This window comes from Sebastes fasciatus, chromosome 18 (assembly GCF_043250625.1).
Source record: "Sebastes fasciatus isolate fSebFas1 chromosome 18, fSebFas1.pri, whole genome shotgun sequence".
In the NCBI taxonomy this organism is placed as follows: Eukaryota; Metazoa; Chordata; class Actinopteri; order Perciformes; family Sebastidae; genus Sebastes; species Sebastes fasciatus.
The window spans coordinates 24,456,143-24,471,595 of NC_133812.1; the positions used below are offsets into that span (position 1 = coordinate 24,456,143).

General features: G+C 40.2%; 1 protein-coding gene across 3 annotated transcripts in view; it reads right to left on the minus strand.

Moving 5' to 3' along the window:
* The window catches only part of rngtt (RNA guanylyltransferase and 5'-phosphatase), a 114,059-nt gene that overhangs the window by 37,164 nt on the left and 61,442 nt on the right, over positions 1-15,453 (minus strand). For all 3 annotated transcript variants that reach the window (XM_074615775.1, XM_074615773.1, XM_074615776.1), the window contains one exon: positions 766-834. In XM_074615775.1, the coding sequence (XP_074471876.1) occupies positions 766-834 (69 nt within the window). The remainder of the gene's footprint in view (positions 1-765; positions 835-15,453) is intronic.

Sequence of the window (15,453 nt, forward strand, 5' to 3'; positions counted from 1 at the left end):
TAGATATAAACAGCTCATTCTAAGGTACCGAAAACACAACAATTCTTATTATCAGGTGATTATACTCTAAAGAAAACATACGTATTAATATTATATTCCATTTCTGACATAATTGTTACACACCGGCCCTTTAAGGACAGAATTTTGATACAGATTGAAATAACATAAACAGTTGATACTGGAAGAAGAACATGTCAAAACTGAGATGCAAAAACTGTAAAAAATAGCAGCAGGCACTATAGCTACCTGCAGCTATACTCCACATCTGAAAATACCTTCAATACTACTTGTGCTCACATCTAGATTACAACCTGTCATATTCCTGCAAAAAAGTTATGAGCGATAGGATATATTTTATATAATACACAGTGGAATATGTGCCTTTGTGTCCATCACAGGTGAAGAAATGAGGAATAGTGTAACGGTCACAGATAAACGTGATTTTCTGCTGTTCTAGCAACCAAGTAAATTAGTATTTTTCTTACCAAGGCTGTTCCCGTCGTAACACAAACTGCCATGCGTCTGTTTTACTGTTCAGCCTTTCACAGAGAGCCCTGTGTTTATGTGAATTTATGTAGGAGTGTGGTTTCCTTTACAATCACAGAGGGCAAGACGGATATAGAGAGTGACAAACGACGGGTGGTAGTGACAAGCTGTCCGATTCTTTGTTAGGAGCTCGGTGGAAGAAAAAGCTTCGACTGACAATCAACCTGTGGCGACGGCTTTGAGAAGTGACAAGATTGTCATACATAGATGGAGGCTTACCCCGCACGGCTGGAAGATAAGCCCGTCGACTTCGTGGCTGACCTGGGACGTGAAGCTGCCTTCCAGTAGCTGAAAAATAGAGAAAAGAGGACACAGTTTCAGTCAAGCAAAACAAAATAAATGGCAAGATTGGTAGCTGAAAGCTTTAGCTGGGAACACATGAAATAACATTGATTTATAAAGTCAAGTGCGGCTATCGAGTCTGCCAACAATGCCCTCGAAAACTCAGCCAAGTTTCAACACAACTGGGAGGCTTATACTGGAGAAATCCTGCAGAGTTATGAGCACAAGTCCGTGTTTTCATCCATCTAGCCCTGAAAACTGAGCACTAATCTCTTTGATTGATAACGCATGACTGAGAGATCAATATGTGTAACTTGACAGCCCAGGTTGAGGACCAGAATAGCAACCAATCATTAAGATCCTGACGACTGGAAAGAGCGGATTTCATCTCTGCCATTAACACCAAGCAGCACAGCTGCTGTAGAAAAAAGGAACCATATTAGAGGAGGGATGCCCAGGAGACGTGGCAGAGCTACTGTACAACAAAAGCACATTTTCTACATCATGAAGCACATCAACAGCCATGGCAACGGCAGCAAGGAACATTAGAGGCACTAAAATAAGGCTGAATATACCAATCTGCATATGGACACAGATGAAGAGATTTCCCCAATTTAAGAGTTCTTTCCTTTTTGACTCTTCTTTCATATAACTCCCTCTCTTCCTCCCAAACTGAAGGGTGCTAATTTACATTCCGGCGGCTTCACTCGAGGCGAAATACTTTGAGATTTTCATCTTTAGAATTCAAATCTCCACCACAGATGTAAAAAAGGAAAGATAAGTAGAAGAAAGTAGAAGAGAATGGAGACCTTTTGATGCCACTGCAGTGTTTATTGATTTATATGAGCATGCTGCAAACATGGGTACTAATATTAATATTTTTTACTTTATTATTATTATTATTATTACTACTATTATTCAATGAATAAAAAATAAAATAATCCTTCTCATTCATAAGTTCTGACTCAGTAGAAGTGTGTGGTGGTGTTTGTATCTACAGAAACCCCGCCCTATGCCGGTATTTTCTCTTCTTCTTATTTTGTTATGTTCGGGACGCTTCATGGCTTCAGCAATAACGTTTTATTTCTCTGAGTCACTGCTTTGTTCTCAACAACGCCGCTCCCTCTCTTCATTCACTCCATAGCTCGCTCGACCATCGCCGCTCTCTCTCTCTCTCCCTCGCTCATTCGTTGAGCTGCGGAGGAGAGGCCCACTTTGAATGTCGTGTGTTTACAAACAGCAACCGACAACGGTTACATATTATACCTTTAGGATACGTTTTTATTTTGAAAATCCCATTGCACGTCTGTTTCAGCATTTCCATCCAAGCGCATCTCCTACCTACAGAGCCCAGCAATAAAATTGTGAAATCATATTTTAGTTTCTTTTTGTGAGTTGATATGTTACAGATTGTGTTAAATGGGCATACGATATTGTCGCATATCGATCGCAGGCCCCTGAATCAAATCGAAATTGTATCGTGGCAGACTTTGTGATATCAGCAAATATCATATAATTGTCCAAAGAATCAATATAATATTGTATTGTGATGAAACTTGTGACTTACACCCCTAATTATAAGCATGCTGAATTAGCTATTAGCAGTTCCTGTTTGCAGTGTACCCATGGATGTATGTACGACCATCACTGGATTAGTTTGATAATGAAGAAAACTTAAAAACTTGACGATTCTCTGGCAAGTGATAAGGAGTTTCTTTTTTCTGTGATTTCTAAGAAGATTTATTGTTGTTTATTCGCTAATGACATTGGAGATAGGGATATCCTCGTAAAGTGTAAGTCACACTGAATCTAAAAAATATGTCTGTGTTCAGATTTGACTTGAGTTACAACCCGGAGTGAAAATGTTGTTGCACTTCCACCTCACGCTGTATCTTCACCTCACATCTCTAAGAGACCTTCAATGAAATATATAAAAAATACAGCTGAATAATAGAAATAGATAAGCTCACATCACTGTTTGGGTTTAATTCCAAACACGGTGTAAAAGCAGAGAAGCAGAATTTGTACAATGTCAAGAATGTCTGTGCAGTCAAGCATGAATATGAAGACTGAGGCTTTTGTGTGCTCAGACGAGGTTAGCCGAGTGCCGCCGTCTGCAGTGATATTTGAAAACGCAGGGATCTGAAATGCAAGACCTTCAAATCAATGTTTTAAAAAGTGAACACCAGATGAAACTGAACCGTAAATTCAACCATGTCACTTTCACAAAAATAAAACTGTGAAAATAGTTTGATGTTGTGCTCTTTGTGATGGATGGTTATTTCCATACTGCACTGGCGTGAAGGGAAACCTGCTGCTGCTGCTTGGAAGGTAGGGAATCAATCTAAAAACGTATCATATGCCTCGGAAAATGCTCGGCTGTAATGTAATACCAAATGCCAAATCTAATATATGATTGCACATAACTACACAGAGCAGAATCGGTCAGCTTTTTAAAGGGTAGACGTTATCAGAGACTGCAGAATCACTGCTGACCATCAGTGCAAGTACGACAAAAAAATCGCAATTCCTCTCTGTGAAATCTTGTCAAGTGATCTTTCCTATCCTGTACGTGCACGTAGATGGTAAATATATTTAGGCAAGGCAGAAAATGGCCTTGATCGATAAAATAGAAAGCGTATGCATTAGTGCACTGCAGCAGATATCAGGTATCATATCCGAGCCATCAAGAGGAGGGAGGGAGGTACTGAAAGGTGGAACAACAACATGGTGCTCTGAGTGGCCTTTTATAACGTATTGTAAGTCGCCTCCTGTCTGAGTGATAGGAGACAATAAAATGAAATGATTAAATTTTAATTAACAACGTCTGCTTCTCTCTGTCCAGCTCTGACATTTCAATCGGAGGACATGGACTGTGTAAGTGGCTGTTGACTAGGAGATAGCACAGCGTCAACTATCATCAGGAGCCAAGACGCATTCACTACGCAGGAGAGGACAGATCGTCGTCATCATCCGTCCTGGCGCTGCTCGGAGACAAACTAAATTATAAACACAATCAGAAATACAGGAAAGCGTGTAATAGAACATAATTAATACATTTGTACTTCATGCAGAGCTGGTAAACCATTTCATACCCAGCAGCACCGCAGGCTCTGCTGTGAAAGATGCCTTTGACACGTGCATTTTGTCCAGCATCTGCTGTGACATTTAACTACCGATGGTCTCTAGGGTTTATGAGAAATGGTCTTTATTCAACATCATTCAACATTTTTATTTACCATCCTTACGTATACATACTGTATGGGATGAACCACACGAAATACTGTTGAGTAACATTATGTTCCAAAGCTGGTTTTTGGACATTTGTGTCAGTACAAATGATAATAATCCGGTTTCCATTCTAACGCGGCGCAAATTTCCAGACAAAGCTGCAAAGGAAAATGCATATTGCTGCACATTTCCATACACTTCTGTTATGCAACTATTAGTTGAGTGCATCAAAATAGAGCTAATTCTCCAGTTGGGTGCCATTAAACCATTGCAGAAAAAGAGGGTGTGACAAGAAGACTCAATTAAAAGAGTCAAAGCTCAAACAATGGAGAGCCAATAATGTATTTATTTGAGGAATGTTTCATCTCTTCAATGTAGCGGAGGCGTGAGTGACAAATAACATGCTTCATGTATGTCATGATTGGTTTCTGACATTCCACTTATATGTTTTTATGCATAAACTGAAGATGCACATACAAATGGGGATGAAAATGCACTTAAATGTGTTTATGAATGTTATTCCTACTTCTCCGACTCACTTCGGCTCGTTTTAGCAGATAGGGCCTATAATAGGTTTTGCGAAACCTTTGCGAACCGCGTCTCTGCAGCTGCAGAGCGCTGCTTTTGATAAAGAGAGAAATATCCTGTGTCTGCTATATTTATACCGGTGGATGAGTTCACCTTTCCACAAAACACTTTGATGCGAAAACATCACTACTTCTCAAAAGATGCGTCTCGGGGAAGTAAGTGAAGTCATCAGCCTCTCCGAGGAGCGCTGCATACATTTATCTACAGCCACGGAAAAACTGTTCGGCGTCGGCTCTATCTGCAAAGAAAGCAGAGCAACATCAGTGCTCTCCAGAATGATGAATGAGTCACAGCAGATCACACAAAGCTTGACAATCATGCTGACATGGAGAAGGCAGATAGCCAGACTAAAAAGAACTGGTGCCTTTATGAGGGAACGGCATGTAGGCGGCAAGATCTGGGAGTTCCATTTCAGTTCTCTTGCCATCTCTAGCACGCCCACCACCCACCTTCGTCGAGCACAGTGAACCCTGGATGCAGGAGATGAGCAGAAAGAAGACTTCCACTCACACATCCTCCTACAGTTAGGAAGTTCCTCGGAGCGATAATGCAGAGAGGGGGCAGCGACCCCGGCTTTCATGGTAAACCTTTTCAGGAAGGAAACACAAAGTTGTGCGTGGTACAGTAGGGCTGTGTGGGCGGAGGCAAACAGCAAAGCCCCATTAAGAGATCGAGCTTTCACTGTACACTCCAGGGCCAGAGACGGGACAACGGAAGAGCCCGGGGGAGACAAATCAACCGCTAACATCCCATCGAGAGAGAGAGTGGATGTCAGGGTGATGGAAGTCAGACCATTTTCCCCTCCAGTGTTTCACGTTTGGGCTCATTTCACAAAAGGGACACAATGATGAATGATATCCGGCTTGGTGTTCGTCAGATAGCACCGAAATGACATGAAGTACGCCATTCACCTTCCCTCTGATGTAGTCTGTCTTCCACACAGCGAAGGTTTATTTTTATTAGCCAGTCACATGGAAAAATCACTTGCCATAAATTCTAGTTGACCCTTAATCTTACCTCAATGAATAATAAATCAGAAACAGTAAGAACATAAAGATAATGCAAGTTAAAAGGTCATAAAAGAAATATTGAATAAAACCGCAAAAACAACCCAGGGACACGTTCACAGTGACTGCATAATGCCACTTCTGATTTATGACAAACACAAAAGGGACCTTAAGCATCAACCTCTTGTTTCACCAGCGACAACGTGAAAAGCAAAAGTGGTACCACATCGTTTTGTGAAATTAGTCAGATCTGGAGACGCAACTAATGTTTATTTCTGATTATTATCAATTAATCTGATGATTATTTTCTTGGTTAATTGAATAATTTGGTCGAAAGAAATAATTAAAATAAAAAAATATTCATTATTATCATAGTTAGATTCAAATTAGGGCTGGGCAATATGACGATATATATAGTCAAAACTATATAAAAATGTCTATCATGTATATATTTTTTTTGCTAAATTTCACTTAAAACTGTTAAAATCAGAAAATTTTCAGCACTTTTTATTTGTTAAGTATTTAATCACACAGGAATATACAAAAAATAGGCTTTACCATGTAGTTATTTCATTCGACTATTTATTTTTATTATCAGAAAACATGCTGTATCGTGATATATATCGTTATCGTGATATGAAATTACCTATATCGGGATAGAAGATTTTGGCTATATCACCCAGCACTGATTCAAATGTTTCGCTTTGTCTGACGAACAAAAGATATTCAATTTATAGTGAATAAAATCAGAGAAAAGCTGCCAATTTTCACATCTGAGGAACTCTAACCGGAGAATATTTGGAATTTTTTCTTGAAAAATGACTTCAGCAATTTATCGATTATCAGAATTTTTGCTGATTCATTTTCTTTTGATCAACTAATTGACTGATCATTTAAGCTCTAGTCAGATCACAGACACTGAACTAGGAAAGATTTGATGATTTGATGCACATGAATGCATCCCAGAGAAACAAATGAACAAACACCTGGCCTGTTCCTATTATTTTGTGGAGCTGAGCTAGTAATTCTTTAAATAGAGTAAATTAGAGCTGCAACGATTAATCAATTAGTTGTCAACTATTAAATTAATCTCCAACTACAATCGATTAATCGGTTTGAGTAATTTTTTAAGAAAACAAATGTCAAAATTGTCTGATTCCAGCTTCTTAAATGTGAATATTTTCTGGTTCCTTTACTCCTCTCTGACAGTAAACTGAACATCTCTGAGTTGTGGACAAAACAAGACATTTGAGGACGTCATCTTGGGCTCTGGGAAACACTGATTATTTACCATTTTCAGACATTTTACAGACCAAACAACCATAGAAAATTAGTTTAATCGATAATGAAAATAATTGTAAGTTGCCCCCCAAGAAGTAATCATCGGCATCTGTATACCAGCGGCAAAACCAGGCTAATTAACTCAGCAAGACTAATTTAGAGTGAAATATTGACCAATGTATCAACACTGGGCATTTACTACGGCCTCCAAGCAATTGCTTTGAGGTATTTTTATGGACATAAAGTCAATTTGTTTGTACCTTTTAACTGGATTTCTGTTTCCAAAGATTAACGGAAAGCTTCAGACTGTGTTGTCTTCTTATGTTTTGCTGCAACAAAGCATCCCAGGAGGGAAAATTAGTTTTTTGTTTTTTTTAAAGTTATTTTTTTGGAGAGATTTTTCAAGCATTTTATTGATAGGACAGTGGATAGAGTGTTGGAAAGGGGGAGAGAGAGGAATGACATGCGGAAAGGACCACAGGCCGGATTCGAACCCGGGTCCACCGCTGCTAGGACACAGCCTTGGCAATACATGGGCGCTCGCTCTACCGACTGAGCTAACCAGCCGCCCAAATTACAGTTTTGACCTTGACTCTGAATTTGAATGACCATTTCCCTGGTGTGATTTTGAATAACAGATTGTATGGGCTGGACTACAATTGTTCCACTGGAATACAAAATAAGCAGAAACGAGTTGAATGCAGAACAGGTTTCCTACTCATTTATATTCAAGGTGTTGTCCATAAGGGGCTAACACACACAGCAAACCAAGAGGCAGTAAAGGTTTACCGTACCATCTCTTCCTTCAACAATGTACAATTAACCCTCTGAGACCCACATAGACCTGTTTATGGTTTAGGGGGAGATAGCAGGTCAGCAGTAGATGCCACATAGAAGTGGTGTACATCATCTGAAAACTGGGAACCTGAAGATTAATTGAGATGCAGCTCAGCACTGTGTGTCAAGTTATTCTAGTCATGAATTAGAAATAAACATCAATTAAAATAAAGGTTGAAAGTTTATAAGGGTTTAGAACATTATGATAGCAGTATATGATGCATGGATTTCATGCTCTTTTATGTCTCATAAGTTGTTGCAGCAATGTTTGGGTTGATACCATTTGTTACACAGATTCGGTGCTGAATTTAACCATTTTTTACTGCTCGATAATTGATAAAATTGATCAATAATCCCTCCAAAATACCACATTAAGACACCAAGACCTTGAGGAACACCATAGAAAAAAGGACATGCTGTGATTTGGTTTCAAAAACTTTTGAAATTTTTGCAAGAATTGCATTTTTTTACACAACTTCTGTTGTGTAAACTTCTCAGAAACCCCCTTAATGTCAATCTAGCTAGGAAGCCATCCATCCTCTGAATGCTCTAGGTCTCTAGTTTGTGGCTGTAAAGTTTCATGAGGCTGTGATTATCCTAGAGGTCACCACAGGTCATTTTATACAGCGATGTCAAATTTTAAAAAATGATCTCACTACAATGAAATGGCTGCTATGGGGACTAACATCATCACACATGAATACAGTTGGGCTCACTGGGTCCACAAGAGTCTCAGCTTTACAGTGATACCCAATTTATGTAATTCTAAGACTGTTTAGGGACCCCTTTGAAAATGGCCGTGGCAGTTTTTCCTCGCCAAAATTTAGCATACGTTTAGAGCATTATTTAGCGTTCTTTCCGACAAGCTATGCCATGGTTATTATTATCAACGGATTCTGTATGTTTTCTAGTTTCATACGATATCTATCAGATACTCCAGCTCTAAAACTGAACTTGCTCTGAAAGAGAGTAAAGTGGGTCGGGTCTCAGGGGGTTAACAAAACTAAATGAATGAATGTCGCCACCATAAAAGGTGTAAAATACAGCAAAAATGTGCAATAATATCCTACTGTGAGTGAAGAATCCATTTCTGTGAGCTAGCTGATACACTGATTGGATTTTTCAGGTTGAATACAGTCTAAAAATCATATTATAAAACACTAACGTGATCAATAAAACCTCATTTTAACCAGCGGTTTTATGCTTTAAAGATGATTAAAGAACTGAGTATTTGCAATGCAGTAAATACAGAGCAAAAGCCTCAGAAGTATGTTTCTAAAAGTAGTAAGCGATATGAGTCAACATGTATCATGTATGTCAAATATTTTTTCACCTTATGGTGTATTAATATGCAGGCAGGACAATGCAGCACGCTCTCATTTACAAAGCAATGCCGTGGCTCCTTCTCTGTGCGATATATTGGCAGCTTTTTCTTCAGCACACCTGAACTGATACGATATGCACTTTCCATTCCTGAAGCCTTTGTGTTTTCCTGCGGTCTGCTCATCCTCGTTGCTCTGAGGAGGTTTAGGTTGCGGGGGCTGAATCAAAGGCGAAGAGGATGGATTGATATTCCAGTCAGACCGCGGGGCTGTGTTGCTAGAGGCTCCTTTCAAGCCTAATGCGAATGGCCCTCTGAAGCCAGTGTGCAGTTCCCTATTAAATGAAAAGCCCACATCAGAGTGCACGGGCAGGGGTGTTAAACCACTGGCTGGCCTGCAGTCAAACAAAGTTACAGTCTGAAGGAGTTTAACATCTTCAGATGATGGATACCGGTCGTTTCATAACGGAAACGATTACATTTTATATTTGCGGTGACAGGGAGAAGATGAACAGAGATATTAACATTTTAAGAATTAAACCAATAAGGGTATAAGACAGGCAAAGATGATGAACAATATCAGGGCACAGCATGAAATTGAACTGTGGTATAAACCTGCGACGAACTGGACAATGTGTCGTGATGACTAGCAGCTAACACCCCCTACCGTGAAATTAGAAAAGGTTAGCAGCAAGATGATAAAGACTTAAGACACCTTTTCACTGAAAACCATAATCTGAGCTGACGCTGAGCTTCAGGCGAGCATTCAGACAGGTTTTGTTTTCAGCTTCCAAGAACATCGTCATAAACAGCCATGAAAATGAATAGGCTTTGGTTATCAGTGTTAACCCACGACTACATTCACTACACTACAACACTTCATTCATAAAATAGTCTCTTTTCCAAACAGTTGTCTGCCTGCAGTAACCATGGCAAATGTAGAAAATAGGGCTGCAACCGAGTTGTAGCATTTATTCACAGACAAATAAACTGTACACACACTGTCTGCTACAGCTACGTTCACAGCTATAACGCCACTGACAACCCCACACTCACCGCCGCCACACACACACACACACACGGTATTTTGTTCACTCGTTAACGTTACTAAGGATGCACCAATACCACTTTAGGGCAGCGTGACGTTAACCTCTCGTCACCATCTTTCAGATCCTATCGACGCGCTAACGCTGCACCTCCCCGACGGTGCAGGCGAGACGGGCAGGTGGTGCGCCCGACCCTGCGGGGCCGGGATCCCATCTCAGCCGGCGCGCGCCGGCCCTCACTTTCATTGCGCCACAGGGTTTTACTTGCACCCTCTGACTCGCTGTGTAGACAGCAGGTTACTACCAGCTCTAAAAACTTTAAGGACAGTTCAGAGTGCAAAAACTTGGTAGGACAGAATAGTGAAATGGACAATAATATGGGTAATGCCGAACAAATAAACCATACAAGACTGAGTTATCATCAAGAATGCACCAATACAAGTTCGGATATCGGGCCAATATTGACTCAAATAGCTGGATCGGGTATTCTGTACACAGTTTCAATTCCCCAAAGCCCAGATATCACTATCGGTATCCGGACTGAAAAAGTCAGATCGATGCATTCCTAGTTATCATGTTGCAGCGATGGGACTCTGTGCTGAAACTATACCACTGCCGGTTAGACACCTCACCGCCCCGTCTCCAGGAGAGAAAAGATAAACCGACAACCACAAACACACAGCGGTGCCGAGCACAGCCCACACACTCAGACACACACTCAGTCACACTCATGCGTACAGACAGCAGACAGAGAGTCGGTGTGAAGAGGCAACAACCTGGAGGCAGCCCGTCGCTGGGCTCCAGCAGCCTGCTGCTGTACTGTATGTGTGCTGTCTAAGACACAGTAGGAGAAGAGACTCTGAGCCCGGGGCTACAGAAAGCTGCTGATGGCTGGATGTCAGACAGAGAGGAGCGTTTGACTTTGGTTTTTGAAGGTGTACAAATAATCTGCTTCTCTAGTTTAAGTGGTGAGAAGGAGCCAACCAATCAGGATTTAGATAATGAGCTAAAACAGTCACTGAATATGAAACCGTGATGGTCTATTGACTGACACTTAGCTCCAGCTCATCACCCTGACAGAGTGAGGATGATTTTATGTATTTTATATTATTATATATAATTATTGATAGTGGAAGCTAGTTATCCTTGCTTGCCATGTTCCACTTTTCGAGTGGAACAGCATGACATTTTCTCCCGATGATACATTTTGTGTCAGGGGACAGACAGCTTAACCGGTTGACGGACAGCTTAACCGGTTGATAGCCAGACGCTTTGGAGCTCATAGAGTAAGTGTGAAAAACATATTGGTAGGATACATAGTATGATGTTTTCCAGTCCGCAGGGTACCACAGAAGTCTCCTGGAAATGTCGGCTCTCAGATTTCACTCAGCCAACCGTTTTATCCTCAAATGGAAAAATACCAGCGGTAGGAAGAAGTACTCAGATCCTTTAGTAAATAAAAGTAGCAATACTAGAAAATACTTAAAGCTGCAGTAGGCAGTATATTTTTGGCATCATTGCCATAATAACCTTTCAGCATATTGTAATTCAAATGTTCTGAGAGATAACTAGACTTCTGCTCCTCCTCATGGCTGTTTTCAGGCTTTAAAAAATATAGCCCGTGACGGGAGACTTTGACCAAACACAAGTCATTTCATTGAGAGAGCGTTCCTATTGGCTGTGCCCCGGTCATGTGACCAGAACGTGGCGTTCCTTCACCTGATTTCACAATGGCGGCGACACAAACTTTCTCATTTTACAGCTAAACCGTGCACTACAAGATGATTCTGAAAACATCTGAGGAGAGAAATAAGCATTAACGTAACATAATATTGATTCATATTTGATCAGCGCTGCCTAGTTTGACCGTTTGGTCGGAGTTTGCGAGTGATTGACAGCAGAACCTCAGATCAGCTCTTACTGCTTGTTTTTTTCCAGTATGTGAAATCTTGCAGATGTTGTTAGGAGCACCAGAGGACACAGAGACACGTTTTTTTCAGGTTACCTGTTTCATGTACTACTGTCACGATATAGCGACCGTTTTGTAAAAATAACTTTTTTTAAATCATATTTGCTCCAATCTCACCTACTTCAGCTTTAAGTACAAGTAAAAGTGCTGCATTGAAAACATCACTTAAGTACAAGTAAGTATTATCAGCAAAATGTACTTTGTACTAAGTATCAAAAGTAAAAGCACTCATAATGCTGAAAAATGATTATATATTGGATTATTATCACTGATGCATTCATGTGTAATTAGCATTTTACTGTTGTAGTTGTTGCTGATTTATTTGAACCATTTTATATATATTGTAGGGTAGTATATATATTTAACGTACAAAACATATGAACTTATAAAATGTGATTAGTTGTTATCTTGTTTCATACGTAAAATCAAATACCACAATATTTTTGAGCAACTACCTCGATATCGCAACGATATTGTAGGGTTGACTATTGGTGCTTTTACAAAAATATTTACACCGTGACATTTTTTATAAATAAAGTGGGTAAAGGCAAATAATAGAGCAGCTAGAACAGTCTGGGAAGTTCAGAAAATTACATCCCTTTACTGTAATGCAGCTTTAAAACCGGGAAAAGACAACACTTATGCCGTATCACGATATTACGATATCCAAAATCTAAGACGATATCTAGTCTCATATCACGATATCAATATAATATCTATATATTGCTCAGCCCTAAATGTAGTGGAGTAAAAACTACAATATATCCCTCTGAATTGTGGCAGGGTAAAAGCATAAAGTAGTATTACTTAGTTACATTCCACCACTGAAAAATACACAATAGCATCGCTGTATGTCCTTCCACAAAAAGTGAGGAGGTCAGTCTGACTTTAAAATCAGCAAAAATATCTTCAAAAAAGTAGCATTCCAGATAAAAGTGATGTTGTTTTGTATCACTATGGCAGCAGCTGTACTGTTTATCTCTGAATGACTTATTGTTGACACGGATGGAGGGCGAGGATGTCATGACATCACCACATTGGGTCAAACACAAAAGGCAGACAGCAGACTAAAGGCAGAGGAGGTGGACAAACCGGAATAAACACACAAAAAAAACAAGTCCAAAGAACATCTGAAGAAAAACACCTGTTGACCCGACCCAGAGGACGCTTGTTCTTTTCCTTGAGTACACCGGCTCTGAGCCTGGAAGGCACGACGAGAGCAGGCGAGCAGAACAAATAAAATGAGCCGCTACACTCGAAGCTGCCACATATATTCTCTCTCTCTCTCTCTCTCTCCAGTGAATCCGACCTTTACTGTATGGATGTGACGTGCATCATCAGATGTTGCGTAATATCTTGGAGGCTTTGAAGAAAACTAAAAAAAAAAATTCAAAGCAACTGAGGTACACAAACATTAGTCATCAAGTCCATGTCACTCCAAGCAGCTGAAGGCCTTATACAACAGTCAACATGTTTCCTCTGTGAGTGGGTGCAGCAGCAGAGAGAGAGAGAGTGAGAGAGGATGCAGGTGATAAAATGAAGCTTGTTCTTGAACGGTGGAGGATGGGTGGATTGCCGAGGCCATCTCATAAACGATTTCATAAACTGAGTAGGAAACACAAACAGTCTATCTTCCCCCACATTTGTGCTGTTAATTTGAACAAATAAAATACTGGAGGTTTACGGGTCAATAAGGCAGATTTTTAGTTCTGTCATTCTCTAGCAAAAGGCTTTTAACAATATTGTGAAGTGACAGAAACACATATGCGTGTGGAATCAATACACTTGCTGCGGTAATCGGTGTTACACGGCGTTCGGGCATACACCGAATACATTACTTTCCCTTTTTTAACACTAGACCATGGGGAAAAGTTGAATTATACACTTCTTAGGACTTGATTTTCAACACTTATGTAGTCAGAGAGAGTAGTCATGTTCTTTTTAAATATCTATATATTGTAATTTGCTTAATGAATTATATATATGTATATACAGTATATGTTTTCATTTTTATTTTGTTCTTGAATTGAATTGACACTTTGGCAATATTGTTCACCTAACAGTTATGCCAATAAAGCATATTGAATCGAATTGAATTGAATTGATGTCCTGAAGTCAAATATATCGGTCATTGTCAAGAATTATTTAAATTTTTTTCGACTCACTGCAGCCAAGTGCGGTTTGTTTTGATTGAAGGATACGTAACAGATATGACGTCACGTTACTCAGACTACAACAATATAAGCGATAACTTCCTTCTACCTCCACATAGACTCCAATGAAGCAAATATGTTGATTCTGGCATTGGCCGGGTGGAAACCTGCGGCTCCACAGCGAAAGCTCGACCGGAGAGGCCAGACACAGAGCCATCCAACGATAAAGATCGAAGTAAGCGCTCTACATATATTGTATATTGACCGTCATCTTTTCTTGTAAAATGTCCGGTGTAATCGGTGGGAAAATTTCCTCACCGTCACATCCCTAGGGAACACCGCAAACTAACTCGGATATCGAGCTCAGCCACATAAAGGAGGCAAAGACGATGGAGACCCAGGGTCTCGCTTTTTCCATCTCCAACAGCTGCAGAGTCCAGAGCTGACAGAGGTGTGAGGTCAGTGAGCAACAGGGAAACCTGCAGACTAACAGCGCTCAGCTAATGAGACATGCTGTTAAGGAGGGAGTTACTTTTTTTATCTAGCCTGGTCTGGCCAGTACAAATCTGCAAAAAGCAAGACTGTGAGATCTGGATGTAACGACAAGAGGAGAACCATGAGAGGGCATCTGCATACTAGAGGTGGGAATCTAGCTTTAAGACTGAAGCTACTACAACCTCTGAAAGACAGAATAGCGGTCTGACAGTTAAGAGGTTAATAGTTTATATAATAAATTATTGATACTTGACACGATACTGTGCTGTATCGATTTTTCCCCCCCACCCACTGCATAGATTCAAGGTCTGACTGAGCCCACTGGAGAGAAAGGTGAGTCAGGGAAAGAGTCTGATCATTGCAGCGATGTGGTCGGCTGCAGGTACTCAATACGCCGTCTGGGATCAACACCCAGGCCTTCTACACAAGTAACAGACTGAGCTGCAGTGCACGCTCTGAGGTTTGCACTCAAAATGTTAACAATTTCAACTTGGATTCCGTTTGCGGCGACCTTTCAAAGTGAATCTATTTAGGTTTCGCCTTATCTAGAAACTTAAACCAGGTGGGAGCATACCTGGCTTTAGAGATAGGATATTAACTTAAAATAAATGTGTATCGGCTCATCTTTGGAATTAATATTAAAAGCTTAGTATATACAGCAGATAACTTATGTGAAAATGTATATTCAAACTCTCTA